The sequence below is a fragment of the Thamnophis sirtalis genome, unplaced genomic scaffold, assembly GCF_051295495.1.
Source record: "Thamnophis sirtalis isolate CommonGarterSnake01/CBP01778 unplaced genomic scaffold, rThaSir2_p1.2 scaffold_6, whole genome shotgun sequence".
Lineage (NCBI taxonomy): Eukaryota > Metazoa > Chordata > Lepidosauria > Squamata > Natricidae > Thamnophis > Thamnophis sirtalis.
The window spans coordinates 121,054,623-121,072,064 of record NW_028261386.1 but is presented as its reverse complement, the minus strand read 5'-3'; the positions used below and the strand labels follow the sequence as shown (position 1 = coordinate 121,072,064).

The 17,442-nt window shown below is 39.6% G+C and overlaps 1 protein-coding gene across 1 annotated transcript in view; it reads right to left on the bottom strand.

The window, feature by feature from the left end:
• IMPG1 (interphotoreceptor matrix proteoglycan 1) overlaps positions 1–17,442 on the bottom strand; it is a gene marked incomplete at its 5' end in the record, with an annotated part of 87,897 nt that overhangs the window by 25,423 nt on the left and 45,032 nt on the right. The window contains 2 exons of the mRNA XM_087719041.1: positions 4,672–4,904; positions 10,774–10,794. Of these exons, the coding sequence (XP_087575167.1) occupies positions 4,672–4,904; positions 10,774–10,794 (254 nt within the window). The remainder of the gene's footprint in view (positions 1–4,671; positions 4,905–10,773; positions 10,795–17,442) is intronic.

The window sequence follows — 17,442 nt, the reverse complement described above, 5'->3', positions numbered from 1 at the left end:
GAAGCGTATCTGGAGACCAATAGGCAGCCAGTGCAGCTCGCGGAGGATAGGTGCTACGTGGGTGAACCGAGGTGCACCCACGATCGCTCACGCGGCTGCATTCTGGACAAGCTGGAGTCACCGAATGCTCTTCAAGGGCTGCCCCATGTAGAGCACGTTGCAGTAGTCCAGTGCTACTGGATGCAGGCAGGAATACCTTCAAGACCCCTTCTTCCCTCAAAAAGCCATCCCTTGGGTTTCTCCTCCACTATGATTCTGATATGAACAGTTAGAAGGGGCTCAGAGCCCTAGCTATTTCTATGATGACATCCACCTCGCCACTGCAGCTGAAATGGCGAGGTAGATGTCAGGCACAAAGAACCAGAACAACACTGGGAGTTGATCAGAGTGGTATTTTATTGCTGCTCGCCTATTTACAAGAATCTTGCCAGACTAACTCCACTCACTACAGAGCAACCAGATAAACACTCAGTCTTAGGAAAGCATCTGCTTTCTACCACTTCTTCCCTTCAGTGATTTCAAGCTAGCCAGTCTCGTAACCCCCTCCACACACACACACACACACACACACTTCAACTGCAAATTCCACAACTATTTCTTCTTGACAATCTCCCCTCCAGCTTCCTAGATGCTGCCTAGAAGGAGGAGGAGATGATAAGGACAGTTACTAGACATTGTATGGTAAACCCAGAGTGTCCATTGCATTGAGATCATAGTGAAAACAGTGGCTGCAAAGGAAGGTTTTAGATTCCCTAGCAAGAAAGTACTGTTAAAGATCTTATCTCAGTGGGCCATTATGTACCTATCAAAACAATTTCAGTTTGCTTCTGAATGCAAATTCATCTAGACATAGCTGTCAATTAGGCTCAATCTATAAGACATACAAATATACATACTCCGGTTTCTTGCATTCAAAATGGACATTTCTATTTAGATTAAAGTGACCAGATTTTAAGATGGGTAAAGCGGGACACCATTGATGGGTGGGGGGGGGGGCTCGGAGCACCTGGCCTGTAAAAAAAAAAGCCTTCCCCCGATTGCTTTCCCCCAACGCCCCCCAACCCTTTCAAAAGCCACCCCATCGCCAGCCTCTCCCAACCGGATCCCCGCCTGCCTCCCCTCGGCTCACCCGGACCAGGTTGCTGACGGCGGCTTGCATGGCATGGCTGCAGGGAGAGCGGCACCCAAGAGAAGCGGGCAAAAAAAAAAAAACTTCCGACGGCTGAGCCACTTGGCCCGGGACCGAGCCTCCTCCTCGCCACGCTGCCGCCACTGGAAAGCCCCCCTGCCCGAGGCCACCGGAGGGCTGTCGCAAAAACATTGCGCATCGGCACGCGCAGGAAGGAAGAGAGCCTCGCCCCTCGTCGGGCGCTTCGAGCGAGCCGAGCGGAGGGTGGGAAACCACTGCCCTCTAAAGGCCACATCGGGAATGACACTTCAGAGAAATAAAAACTTTTTTTTAAACAGCGTCCTTATTAAAATTGATGATTCAGTGTCTTTTCTTTCTTTTGGAAAATCAGGACTTTTTGAACACACCGTGGGACACGGGACAAATTTTGAAAAATCGTGACTGTCCCGCCAAAAGCGGGACGTCTGGTCACCTTAATTTAGATGGCAACCTAAGCATCCTCCTATGCTGTTTCAAAAATTATAGTAGTGGGAGATCAGCCATATTTGCCTGATTCTTGGCAACTGTTCCATCTTCTTCTTCTTCCTTATATACTGTAACTACTTAGCATTCCATAGGCGTATAGCCGAAAGTGCAATAGGATATTCCAGAGAGACGTCAGCGGCTGTACTATGAAGCTACTTTTACTTAAAGAATAAGGATTGCCTTATCCTTTAATTACTTTTTAAAGTTTATGCTAAAGCAATTAAAAAGGGAAAGGAGCAGGAACAGCTCATCTCTACCACAGGGATCTAGGTCTTCCCTTGTACTAAAGCTTTGCACAGAGAATATTAATGGCATCAAAAAACAAACAAACAGAGATGGAGAATATTTGGCCAAATGGGACATTCCTACTAGTTGGAAAGGAAGGCAAAACTCAGAAAAAAACTCAGAAAACACAATTTTTGAGAACTTTCAGCTGAGTTTTAAATAGTAAATTCCGACTACTTTATTGCTCTGCCTTATCTGTTACATTCAGAACAGTTCATAATAGAGCTGACTCATTAATAGATCAGAAGTTGTATTAATAGACGGCGCAAGGAACACATGTTGCTGTATTTCTAGCAATTTCCTCTTTCAGTCCTATTCTTTTTATGTCTGGTTTAGGAAGACTTTCATTTCCTACAAAAAAAAACATTTCTGGAAGGATCAGGGAACAACAAAGGGGTGAAAAAAGCTTTTAGGATCTCAATAAATGGGAATATAGAATTTTTGAACGATAGCAGAATGGTTAGTTCTTCGTCCGGTAGGCAACAAATTATGCAAAATATAATTAATTTCTGAAATGAAGCTATGTGGCATCAATAGTCAAAATATTCCTGCCTTTTGTAATTAGTTACTATATAGCAGACCTGCTCACTCAATAAAGCTGTTTCGTGGATCAGTTTATTTCGCTGTATCATCAAACACTTTATGTATTACCTCCCTACGACCAATTAGATCCCACAGATTAGGCCTCCCCCGGATTCCATCAACTAGCCAGTGTCGACTGTCGACCCCCCGGGGGAGGGCCTTCTCTGTGGCTGCTCCGGCCCTCTGGAACGATCCCCCCGTGGAGATTCGGACCCTCACCACCCTTCAGGCTTTTCGCAAAGCCGTTAAGACCTGGCTGTTCCGGCAGGCCTGGGACTGATGAGTTACCAGCCCCACTCGAATGGTTGCGGCTGTTGATGAGTTTTTAATTTGTTGTTTGTATTTGTTTTGTCTTCTAGTTTTTATACTCCCCCTTTCCCTATTTGGTTTTGTTAGCCACCCTGAGTCCCCTCGGGGAATAGGGCGGCATACAAGTTTAATAAAACTAAACTAAACTATTAAAATTATATAAATTAAATTTGGTCAATCATTGCCATCTGCTTCCTTGATCTGCTTCCTATTTGTATTTTAATATACGTTCCATCCAGCTGAATGCCACTAATGCTACTAAATGCTTAGCAATTAAAATAAACACCTCAAATCTGTTCTACACTAGCATTTATGCTAAATACTTTTGTTATCTGAAAATTAACTACCGCATGAAAACCATTGAGGCAGACTTGGGCTTTTGACCCTGCTGTCTTATGGCATTTTCTATCGACAGCGGACACAAAGACTGCCTTTTACATTAAAGGCTAGTGAACTCCCTGCATCCCATTTCAGATAAGGTCTTGGCCTTACTCAATAATCTCCTGCTTCAATGACTGAAATGCACTTTATCTTGGGCTGGTTCTGAAGGTCATCAGAAGCTTCCACTAACGCAAATACAGAATCCAACCTCTGGCAAGAGGAGGCTGGGAAGCATATAATCTCAGGCTTGGCTTGGCTTCTGTGCGTCTGTATTTGCTTCCAAGCCTAATTCAGAATGTGGAATTTGACCTTTTAAGGCCTGCATAATTTAGAAAGAGCTGGTTCCATGTATTTCCTTCCCCTCCCTCTGAGCTACAAACAGAAAGGCCAGCTTGGTATCGGAGATATACGCCTTGTGGCCCATACCAACTCTTTTGCAGGCACCACAAAGAGACTGCAACTATATAGAATGCTTATAAAATTAACTAGCTGGGAGAAAGAGCACTTCCCGGAGAGTAAGAGATAAAAGGATTTCATGTCTCATAACAAGTCAAGCAAATGCGATCGTCTTGCTGACATAATTTTAATTTCTAATTCGCCACTCTTTTCTTTTTATTACCCACTAAAATAGGCTTCTTAATAAATTAATTGTAAGTCATCCTAATGGAGGAGAACAAGAAGAAGAAGCAGGGGTGGGTTCCTGCCAGTTCTAACCTCTTCTATAGAAGAGGTTCCACAAATCTACCGTGCCGTTTAGAACCGGTTCCAGCTCCCTCCCTCCGCCTGTCCGCACATCATCAAGATGAAGAGCGAGAGGAGGAATTCTGGGAGTTGAAGTCTACAAGTCTTAAAGCTGTCAAGTTTGAACACCCCTGGGTTTTTTCTAAAGAGTTAGGGGTGCAAGGGTCTTGTAACTTGACAGCTTTAAGACTTGCACGCTTCAATGCCAGATTTCCTGAGTCAACATTTTGATTGCTAAGCAAAAGCATTGTTAAGTGAGTTTCACCACATTTTACAAGTTGGCCACGCCCACCCAGTCACATGGCTGGCAAGCCACTCCCACCCAGTCACATGACCAGCAAGTCACTCCCACAAAGCAGGCCACACCTACAGAAGAGGTTCTAAAAATTTGAAACCCACCACTGAGAAGAAGGAACAATATTCAGTAGCTAAATTCCCTTGGACTTGTCTGGGGAGGAGGGGAACAAAGCTTGCCCTCAAAATCAGAATACATGCAAAATAGTGAGATGGAATGATTCAGGAAAAGACAGGAAGGAAGCTAATTATCAACTATGATATATCACAGAAAAGCAGCCCACAACTTCCTGATATCTCCCCATTTTTCCGAGGAAGAAAATACAAAGCATATGTAAGGCAGGGGACTATCCAATTACTTTGAGGAGGTCAGGGAAACGTTAATTAATTCATTAATTTGCAGTAAGCATTTGTAACTTACTGACCATCCTTAAACTGGAGTGTTTCAAAGTCCACGAATAACGATTTATCTTCTTGTAGGAGCATGGCAACCATCTGCTGAAGATCTGCTAGTTTCGGTACAAATGTAGGTGTTTCCTTCTCTTCACCAAGAGTGCCCTTCTCGCTTTCAATTTTTTTGATGTCAGTACCATCTGCAGGTAATTCTGAACCATCTCTTTCAAAGTTGACGATATATTGTGCCACAGTGCTGCTTGTCCTGTGGGGTAGGATGAAGAAAAGAATATTGGTTCGTTGATGTGGGAGGAGGTGGGGGACATGGTATATTATCTTGGGATTAATTAATTTTGCTAGTGTGCTGAATTACGGCCAACAAGTAATATTTTGCTGCCGATCACCTCCAATAGACCGATTAGATCCCACAGATTAGGCCTCCTCTGTATTCCATCCGCTGGCCAATGCCGTCTGGTAACCACCCGGAGGAGGGCCTTCTCTGTGGCTGCTCTGGCCCTTTGGAACGAGCTCCCCGTGGAGATTCGAACCCTCACCACCCTCCAGGCCTTCCGCAAAGCCCTTAAAACCTGGCTATTCTGACAGGCCTGGGGCTAATGAGTCTTGTCCCCACCTCGAATGGTATGGTTGTTGTGTGCTTTTAAACTATGGTATTGTTTTGTCTGTCTTTTTATTCCTTATTTGTACCCTTCCCTTTTGACTTGGGTTGTGAGCCGACCTGAGTCCCCTTCGGGGAAAAGGGCGGCATAGAAATATAATAAATTCAATTCATTCATTCATCTTCCAGCTAATTTCTGATTTAAATTTAATTGCAGAACTTATGGAAATGGGCATAAGAAAAATGCCATTGACTATCAATTCACTTTGTAATATAATTCATATCAGTTTAAAACATCAACTTGACATTACTTGAATGGTCTATGGGGGGTGGGGAGGACACTGCGCATGCTCAGTCACTACAAAACAACATGGTGGCGACATCAGCGGTAGCATAAGATAAGAGCCAAGGTGGCGCAGTGGTTAAAAGCAGCACTGCAGGCTACTGCTAGATCAGCAGGTCAGCGGTTCAAATCTCACCGGCTCAGGGTTGACTCAGCCTTCCATCCTTCCGAGGTGGGTAAAATGAGGACCCAGATTGTTGGGGGCAATATGCTGACTCTCTGTAAACCGCTTAGAGAGGCCTGAAAGGCCTATGAAGCGGTATATAAGTCTACTGCTATTGCTATAGCAAGGGAACCAGTTTGGGGGCGTGGTGAGCCTGGGTCTCTGCCGGTTCTGTGAACCAGGCAAAAATGCCACCATTGGTTCGACTGAACTGGGCCCAACTGGGAGCAACCCACCTCTGGGCGGAAGGGTTAAATAAAGTCATGGTCATGGACACAATCATCTGATTGAAGATTTGAGATCTTTTATGTGACATGGCCACAGAATTAAAAAGGGGCAGGCTTCAATCACATGGTTGCGATGGCCATCTTGATATTTTGGACCACAACTCCACCCATGGATGCCTTGACTATATTACTGAAAAACCTACTCTAATGTACTAGTATTTCAGCAAGATGAAAGTGGATTTCACTTACACAGAAATACAATTTAAAATGTATAAAACAAATAAAACAAGGAATTTTTCAGATCATATCCCTCTTGAGGCATATGGGTAAAATTCTCTCAGCCTGCACTTAATATAGCCATTACTCAGATATCAAGAGCCATGGTGGTGTAGGGGGTTACAATGCAATATTGCAGGCTAATTCTGCCGACTGCCAGCAGTTTGATTCTTACCAGCACAAGGTTGACGCAACCTTCCATACTTCCTAGGTCAGTAAAATAAGGACCCAGATTGTTGGAAGGGGGGGGGGGCAATATGCTGACATTGTAAACTCCTAAACTAGTGCTATAAAGCACTATGAAGTGATATATAATCTAACTCTATTGCTATTGGTATCATTCTTGTAAAGAAAAGTCATTTGGACGGTAAAATAGTTTCATTCATAACTATGAATTCCCAAACTTCCCAGGCTTGTCAATGATCCAAGATGTTTGGCTTCTGAGACTGGTGCAGAGCAGCTGGGGTGGGATTCGGTGGGCATCCAGAAGGGCTCAGGGACCACTGAAACAATACTAGCCCTTTAGCAGTGGAATGTTCCTTTTTTTTAGACCTCTGTCAAGTGCACAAAGTGCTTATTTACCTAGTTAAAAAGGACACAGATGCCATAAGGAATTCTGGATGCTCTGATGGTTTGGTGTATTCAGTTCCAGCCAACACAGAGATTCTCCTTCATCCACTATTAGGGTGAAGGGTTTTGTGTTGCCGAACACAATGAGTGGGGAATGCTAATGAGTGGGGAATGCTAATAAATGAGTGGGGAATGCTAATAAAATAAACCCTTGAGAGCAGGATGGTGAAATGTAAATGACTGCGGTTCATGAGTAGAAAAGAAGGAAGGATCAGTAGGATACTTGTTCTGTATTGGGATCACCATTAGAGCCATTTTGATGCTGCGATAAAGATGCTGCGAGTTCTAGCCCTGCCTTTAGCATGAAAAGTTGTGACTTTGGGTGACTTTGGGCCCCTTCATTTTTCTCAGGGTTGTTGTTGTGCTGAAAATAGGGGGAGGAAGGCGTATTAGGTATGTTCGCTACCTTGACTTATTTACAAAAATAATAAATGTAGGATATAAACAAACAAACAAATAAAAAATAAGGAAATATCAGTAATGATAAATAGTAAACAAACTATTTAGTTTTATTAAATAATAATAATAATAAATAAATAATAAGAAATAATATTTATTTATTTATTATTTATTTATTATTATTTATTATTTATTTATTATTTATTTATTATTTATTTATTATATATTTATTATTTATTTATTATTTATTTATTATTTATTTATTATTTATTTATTATTTATTTATTATTTATTTATTATTTATTTATTATTTATTTATTATTTATTTATTAATTATTTATTAATTATTTATTATTTATTTATTTATTTATTATTTATTTATTATTTATTTATTTATTATTTATTATTTATTATTTATTATTTATTATTTATTATTTATTATTTATTATTTATTATTTATTATTTATTATTTATTATTTATTATTTATTATTTATTTATTATTTATTATTTATTTATTTATTATTTATTTATTATTTATTATTTATTATTTATTTATTATTTATTTATTTATTTATCATTTATCATTTATCATTTATCATTTATCATTTATCATTTATCATTTATCATTTATCATTTATCATTTATCATTTATCATTTATCATTTATCATTTATCATTTATCATTTATTTATTTATTTATTTATTTATTTATTTATTTATTTATTTATCTATTTATTTGTCTTGTATGCCGCCCACTCCCGGAGGACTCTGGGCGGCTCACAAAAGACAATGGAAAGGGGGGAACGAGACAAAGACAACATATTAAAAACAAAACCAACATTCACAATTTCCGTGGAGGTAGATACTTCTCAAACCCCCCCCCCCCGCCTGCTGGAACAGCCAGGACTTGGTGGCTTTGCGGAAGGCCGGGAGGGTAGTAAGGGTCCGGATCTCAACAGGGAGCTCGTTCCAGAGGGCCGGAGCTGCAACAGAGAAGGCTCTCCCCCGGGGAGTCGCCAGCCGACATTGGCTGGCAGATGGAATCCGGAGGAGACCTAACCTGTGAGATCTAATTGGTCTGAGAGAGGTAATCGGCAGGAGGCGGTCTCTCAGGTATAATAATAAACTCTGTGTTTTCCTTGCTATTAAAAATCTCACCCAGCTCACGAGAACTAGGCATGATACTGTATACATTTCCGAAAGACTCTTTATTTTAAGAATTAGGGATTTCCACATCTGCTTTATTAATTTATTTTGAGTGTCCTCGGGCCAGAATGACAATTTTACCAGGCAATTATTTTAGTACAAATTACATTCTTCTAAAATAGCAAAGAAAAAAAATAGTACTTTCGAACTATTTTTTTTTTTTAACCACAGCCGAGGTGGCGCAGTGGTTAGAGTGGCTACTTCAGCCGACTGCAGTTCGGCGGTTCAAATCTCACCGGCTCAGGGTTGACTCAGCCTTCCATCCTTCTGAGGTGGGTAAAATGAGGACCCGGATTGTTGTTGGGGGCAATATGCTGACTCTGTAAACCGCTTAGAGAGGGCTGAAAGCTCTATGAAGCGGTATATAAGTCTAACTGCTATTGCTATTGCTATATTTTTTAGAGTCCTCTGCAGTGGCAAATCTTGGAAAGGAAAAGGTGGCCCTGGAAACTGGCATATATTTTGCTTTCCATTGCAAAAATACTTGAAACCCTGAAGCACAAAGCCTTAAAAAAAAAAAGCTTTCAGGTTTGATTGAAAATTCAATAGTAACTGAGGAGGCCCCATGAGATCTAAGGAAAAAAAATTCCACACCTTGGACAATTTCATTCTGTGAGTCAAATGAGAATGGACCTTCCAGCAATATTTCAAAGTTTTATAAAAGGAGCCCAGGAAGCGGTTTTCTTTTGTTTTCCCAAGGAGATATATAAATGTATTTATTTTGTTCTTGTTCTGAAAAGAACGTGAAGGTTATGATTTCTGAGTGATGGCTATCTCAAGAGGAAAGGAAACGATTCGGGTTGTTTCAGTAGGATTCAATAAATATGAACAAAGCCTAAGGCCCCAATCTCCCTACTTTTCTTTCAGCCTGAAGGGGAAAAAAGGGCAAAATTGGGACCTGATCTTGTTTTACACATGGAGTTTAACTTTTTTTTTAAGAGCCATTGATTGCTGAACAAAGCAGCAACAAATCATATAATATTAGGCCTTGGTCTAGCAAAGACTTTAACAAAATATTCTCAAGCTGGCTCCTCCAGCTGCGTGAACATCAATTCTCAACACTCTCAGCATTCAGAGAGCTGATGGGAGAATTCTGAAGTCCAGATTCCTAGAGTGGACAGTTTTGAGGATTCCTAGTTCCTGAAATACAGGCAACAACAAGTCAAGCATTTGAGGAAAGGAAAAGTACACGCTGGTTAAGGCCTGTTGCCAATTACATAGGAATGTGGGAATATGGAGCCTTCTGCTTTGATTCCCAAATGCTTAACCATATTACACTGAACCAGGGGTGGGTTCCTACCAGTTCTAACCTCTTCTATAGAAGAGGTCCCACAAATTTACCGTGCCTTTTAGAACCGGTTCCAGCTCCCTCCCCCTGCCCGTCCGCACCACGCTTGCCCCGCCCACCGCTCACTGATTGGCTGGCTCACCAATCGCCCCGCCCGCCTCTAAGAGTCCTATCTAAACCTTAAAGTCTTAAAACTGTCAAGTTTGAACAATCCTGGTTTTTTTTTCTAAAGGGTTAGGAGTGCAAGTGTCTTGTAAATTGACAGCTTTAAGACTTGCACACTTCAATGCCAGTGTTCCTGAGCCAACATGACTAGAGGAGGAATTCTGAGAGTTGAAGTCCTCAAGTCTTAAAGCTGTCAAGTTTGAACACCCCTGGGGTTTTTTTTCTAAAGGATTAGGGGCCTTGTAACTTGATAACTTTAAGACTTGCGTGCTTCAAATGCCAGAGTTTCTGAGCCAACATTTTGATTGCTATGCAAGAGTGTTGTTAAGTGTTGTTTGCAAGTTGGCCATGCCCACCCAGTCACATGACTGCCAAGCCACTCCCACTTGGTCACATAGCTCGCAAGCCACTCCCACCCGGTCACATAGCCGGCAAGCCACTCCCACAAAGCAGGCCACACCTACAGAAGAGGTTCTAAAATTTTTTGAAACCAACCATTGCATAGATCACATTAGAAGAACACCTAAACTTATGTGTGTAAATGTTAGGGCTTATGGTGGTGCTCTTGGGGCAGATGTGGGGACAAGGCAGAGGTTCTAAAAAATTTTGAAACCCACCACTGCACTGAACCCATTATGTACTAGGTCTTGGAGTTAGCTGTGACTTTTGCTATCTACCCGATTTTAATTTGCTTAGAGTGTACAGTGCCATTTAAAGAAAACATTTCCTTCTGTATTTGAAAGAAAAGAAGTCGACTTATTTAATATTACTGCTATAACTTATTATATATCACCTATTAAAAAAATCTGCAGGAAAGTTACCCATCTTTTTCCTTCTTCTGTCTTCAGTTCAGCATACGACAGGACAGATGCAAGCATTCAAAAGGAAAAAGAACAACAACAAAAAAAGTCAAACCATTAAACCGTGCGGGCATATATCTCTTGTTTACACTATGATCTGCATTTTTCACACTGAAATGATGATGAGAGGAAAAACCAGGATTGCTATCATTGCAGTTGTTTAATTCATTGCCATTACTCTTTCCATTCTGGTAGCAAAAGGTCGTAACTTCTTGAGATTCAACCCCCCCCTCTAATCCTTCTCCCCTGAGTCATCATTTACACAACATTTTCCGATGCTCTTCCAGAAAACCTTTCTTTCTGCTAACAAAGGATGTGTGTAAAAGGCAAGGGTGTTCGGGGGATGTTGTCAAAAAAATCAAGATGATGGCTGTGATTGTGCCATACGTGTTGCACATACAACGCATGTGAAAAGGTTAGGGCTTTGAAGGCGCTGTCAGAACCATCCTTTTGAATTTTCTGATTCCTCTGTGGGCACCCCCGCTAAGAAGTTTCCAAAAGACAGATTCCCCTCCTTTTATTTATATATATATATATATATATATATATATATATATATATATATATATATATATATATATATATATATATATATATATATATATATATATATATATATATATATATATATATATATATATATATATATATATATATATATATATATATATATATTATATCCTTCGGCTCGTCACAACAACTGATGGAAGCAGTTAGCTTCCTCCCATAATTGGGGCTTACCAGGGGTTGTAAAAAATCTAATAGATACCTTTCACCCTGGCTTCGCTGATAAACAGATAAGAGCCTGTGGCCTAATGGCTAAGATCTCTGCCTAGTATGCCTAGTGTGCAATATGGCCCAGGTTCAAATCCCAGTAAGGGTATGGCTAGCTGATGAGAGCTAAATAGCTTGAAATAGATCTATACTAGTCTCCCTTTATTTATTTATCAGCACAAATAAAAAAACATATATATATATATATATATATATATATATATATATATATATATATATATATATATATATATATATATATATATGTTTTTTTATTTGTGCTGATAAATAAATAAAGGGAGACTAGTATAGATCTATTTCAAGCTATTTAGCTCTCATCAGCTAGCCATATATATATATATGTTATATTTATGCAGCATAAATATAACATATGTAACAAAAAAGGCAACAGTAAAAAATATATTGGGTTTCTGTCTGGATGGACTCTTGTGACGAGCCTAATGACAGAGAGTGGAAGTGTGACCTTCCTCCCATACTTGGGCATACCAGGGGTTGTGACTTTAAGTATATATATATATATATATATATATATATATATATATATATATATATATATATATATATATATATATATATATATATATATATATATATATATATATATATATATATATATATATATATATATATATATATATATATATATATATGGCTATCAGCATTCTAGACTCAATTTCTAGCAACTATAGGAAATACGTAACCTTATACAGGTAGTCCTCAACTTACAACCACAACACAGCCCAAACCTATTTTGCAAAGCAAGAATCTTTTAAGTGAGTTAAGTGAATCTTGCCCCATTTTACAACCTTTCCTGCCCTGCCACTGTTGTTAAGTGAATCACTGCAGTTGTTCACTTAGTGACATGGTTGTTAAGGGAATTTGGCTACCCGTTGACTTTGCATGTCAGAAGGCCGCAAAGGGTTATTACATGACACCGGGATACTGCAACCGTTATAAATATGAGTCAGGCATCAGGCGTCTGGATTTTGATCATGTGACCATGGGGATGCTACGAAGACTGTAAGTGTAAAAAATGGTCATAACTCACTTTTTTCAGGGCTGTTGTAACTTTGTATGAACCGTTGTAAGTCGAGGACTGCCTGTATTTACATATTAATTTTGCGATAGAGGCCGTCAAGATTTATTTTCACCTAGAAACAGTACAGTATGTAGAAACAATACACTACAATATCTTTAATCCTCTTGTGTCTGCTATTTCTATAGGCAGTGCCCTGTAGACATTCAGCTACTCAGTTTCAAGTTAAAGTACAATCAGAATGTTGGTACAGAATAAAATACTGAATATCAAAACTACAATATAAGAAGTTCAATACCTCTATTGTTTCCCATATGACAAAGAAAAGAAGGGAAATCGCTTTACTCATTGTTTCTGCTCTCTCAGATTCCGCTTGGGGGCAAAGAATGCAAATATCTAGTTTATTGCATATTTGAAAACCAGCTTTTAAAACTGAAATTGTTTTGTTAATTTGTTTCTTTACCAGATAATCCATATTACGCTACCGATGTGTTGCTGAATTTGTTTTTCTTTCTAGTTTGAAATTTTAAAATCCAAGATAAAATTACAGTGCTAACTTGTTTAGCTTGGTATATTTGAGGGCTGATGGGCAGAGGTGGAGTTTGGTTCAGAATAGAATAGAATAGAATAGAATAGAATAGAATAGAATAGAATTATTTATTGGCCAAGTGTGATTGGACACACAAGGAATTTGTCTCCAGTGCATAAGCTTTCAGAGTACATGCAAACAACAAAGTGATAAGTCATAGGTCCTAAATCATAAGGTATAACAACCATTGATGAATCATAATATACTAACAGGAGAAGATAGAAGGAAAGATAAAAGGTGCGAAAGATGAGAAGATGAGGATAAATTATATTAAATTAAAATGAATTATAATAATAAATGTCCCAGGATTTCCCAAATAAAACAATTGAATTATTAAAATGCTTATTTTAAAGATTGGGGGGGGGGACCTCTGTTCAATGGCTCTTCTAAATGAAACACGCCCTGAAGTAACATTGTACAAAGATCCTATCCACAAGGCAAGTCACTGCCAGATAAAAGATGAACTATGTGAAATGACATTCCTGTTCTAGCTAATTAACACAACTTCGATTCCTCAGAACCTGCAAGCTCTAATCTCTTTGCCTGAGAGAAAGTTTCACTGAATATCACAGACTCCCTTTAGAATCGTACAAGGGTCATATATTGTAAAGGGCCTAATTGTGGAAGAAACCACTGAAAAATCTCAGAGCTTTATTTTCCAACTCTGTTAATCTGTTAAATCTGTTATACCTGGCTATTTTCCCCTTCTATTCTGCTTTATATTCATAGGTGAATGCTTGGACTATTTCCCAGAAGTTTTGTATTCTGGGATCTATACTAGAGTAATAAATGCATGGCTATAATGGCCAGCTCGAAAGCAGGGAAATAATTTGACCCATATCAACTTTACTACTCTGACATGTAAAATAAGGTCAACATTTGAGTTCTTATTAATAAATACAAGTTGATTATGGAGGAAGGGGATAAGGGGAGCATAGCTTATCCCCTTCCTGATGCCAATTACATAGCTTATCCCCTTCCTGATGCGTTCCGGATCCAGTTCCAATGGGCCTGGTGGCGTCCACATGGATGCGTGCAGCGAGTGAGCACACATGCACAGCGTACACATGCGTCTTAGCGTCTCTGTGAGCTCCGCGATGCTCCAGCTGTTCAGCGGAGCTTTGCGCAGGCGCTGTACATACTGTGTACATGTGCGGAAGTGCCGAAGACTTAAAAGACCAGTAAGGAGCTCGGGCAGGTGGGTGGGCCCTCTGGAGCACCGTACCAGAATGGTATCCAGTGCTCCGGGCAGGCTCCGGTACGCCCGTACTGGGGCACACCGCCTGCAACCCACCACTGTACTTCTCCCTCCTGATAAGGGTTACACCTTTGCAATAGTAAGGAACTGGGTTTCAGATAATTAGCGTAACTGAAAGAACAGTAGAGATGTGCTACAACCTAGCATGGGTAAAATGACCTGGATTTCTTTTTAATAGAATCTTAAGAAGCTTATCATTCTCACACCATAGAAATATAATGAATACTAATGAAGACATCTTTAAGCATCTATTAAATTAGTTAAAGATTTGAATAAGCATTACAATAATCAAAGACTTCACTGGATCATGTCACTGTGGCATTATTGGGCTAATATTAACAGGACTTCACTAATCTTTGTACTCACTTAGGATTTTGATTTTATTTTATCCAGAATTTAGGATCATTGTTCTTTCCACTTTTTTTTCTTCTTAACCATATCTTATTTGAGTTTGGAAGGGAAAAAATGCTAAATTACAACAGGTCAGAACAGAAATAAAGAAAAAAGAAGATAAACAGCTTTGCTTTCTCCAATTTAAAAAGGAAATAATCTTTCGGCATTCATTTAAGATTATATTATCTCTCCTAAACAAAATGTGTGTGTGTGTGTATGCATCCATGTGTGGAAATCAAAAGCATACAAATATAAATACTAGAAACAATAACAAATTGCTTACTTCACTCTCAGGGACTGGGGAAAAGGGGAAAAATTGGAGCAAGGGATAACCAACTGAAGGTGATACCACTTATTACCTTCAATGGAATGCAAAAATCAGCAGGGAGCAGCTAATACGTTATATCCAAATTGCAGCCAACAAGCTGAAATTAATGTCTTGAACTGTGATTGGATGACGCACGGAATTCATGTCTAGCTACAGTAATTACCGTTTTTCTTCCAGACTTATTTTTAACCACTCTCAATTTTATGTAAAGTTATCGTTGGACAAAGAGAAAAACCAAGACATATCAACATTTGTTATTTATTTAGAAGGACAGAATAATGTATCAAGTTGTGCTAGCACATTGCACAGGCCTCCTAAGTAGCAGCATGTAGGCAAATCTATTCTGGCTTGTAGGAAAGTCTCTAAATCGGAAATCCTAACTTGCATAGAATAGTATGAGCATGCCCGGGAGAAAACAGCTTTGGATGCAGTTGTGGTAAATGGGTCAAGATGTGCTTAAATAATGTACTATCTTTACTGTTAGCAGCAACATCTTCTAACTACATAAATGTGAGAAAGAAAGTGTACTCTTTATGGATTCAAAGAAAGTATAAGATAAATAAATAGATTTGTATTATGGAATATTTTGTGCAAATATGTTATTATATTAAAGTAGGAATCAGAGGTGGGTTCCTACCAGTTCGCACCTATTGGATAGAATCAGTTCGTCAAATCTACCGAACCGGTTAGAAGAGGTTCCACCAGTGGACTTGGAAAGCAGGCCACACCTACAGAAGAGGTTCCAAAAATTTTTGAAACCCACCACTGGTCCTTGGATATGATTATTCTACACTATCATGCTCATATGTATAAAACTCAGTGCCTCTGTGAAAGGTAAGGATGACTACTGTGTTTGTGGTGCAATCAGAACATTGTGTGTGTTGAAGTTGTTTTAACGCAAACCAAAGATGCCTTTTAAAAAACAAGTTTATATCATATTCTTATGCATGCCAGTGCTGTGTGTGAGGTAATTTAAGGTGGTTCTGACAAGTGTCGTCGGCATCTTCATATCCGGTCACATGTGCGGCAAGCCACTCCCATCTGGTCACATGGGTGGCAAGCCACTCCCACAAAGGAGGCCACACCCACAGAACAATTCGAACAATTTTTGAAACCCACTACATGCTAGAAGAAACATAAAATAAACCTATGTGGGAATGGGATACTTAACAAATGTGCGTGGTGAACCAAAAAGAGACCAGGTAAAGAAAGAAAGAAAGAAAGAAAGAAAGAAAGAAAGAAAGAAAGAAAGAAAGAAAGAAAGAAAGAAAGAAAGAAAGAATGATGAAGGAATTGGTCAAAAGGGAATGAGAAGGACCGAAAGAGGTGTACTGAAGTGGCTTAATTGTACAGAAACAAAGAGCAAGAAACAAATTGGATATTTGGCATCCAAATAGCAAAACACGTCTATGATGGAAGAGTGACTGGACTGAGAAAGAGTGGGAGATGGAGAAAGTTGTTGGAGGAACTTAATGAAAAGAAGTGGGAAGTTTAAGAAGCAAAGGGCAATATAAATTGTGTGTGTGGACATAGAGGAAGCAAAAATGTTTGGCAAGAATACAAGGTATGGAGAGAGATAATACATGAATTTAGTGTAATAAATTTAATTACATTTCATTTTTCATCTTCATTATTATTGTTATTATTGCTTTGTTACCACTTACTATTTCTTACCCCTTTTCTTTGCCATGCATAATATTGGTTACTCTGAGAAGGAAAATTTGTGATGGGCAGGCGTGTCACTCTCAAAATGATGTTTATAGTTGTGTGGTTGCTGCAAAAATTATTTACTCTAAGAAGATCCTAGCTCAGGGCTGTCAAACTCAATTTCATTGAGGGCTACATCAGGGTTGTGTTTGACCTTCGGGGCCAGGAAGCGTGTGGTCAGGGTGTGCATGGCCAGCTCAACATCACTTGTGTCAGGGTGCCTGTGGTGGCTTGAATGTTCTGCCAGTGAAAGTGGGCTCCCAAGCTCCATTTTCGGCTGTGATGAGCTCCTGCAACCCTCTGCAAGCAAAAATGGAGCTCAGGAAGGGCCCCCATGACCCCCACGAGCTCCATTTTTGGCTGTGATGGCGTTGTGCAACCCTCTGCCAGCAAAAATGGAGCTCAGGAAGGGCCCCGCATGGTCCTCCCAAGCTCCATTTTCACTGGCAGAGATACTGCCGGCTGGTCAATCGTTATTTCCAGGGTGGCTCTGCGGGCCAGATCTAAGAACCCCATGGGCCAGA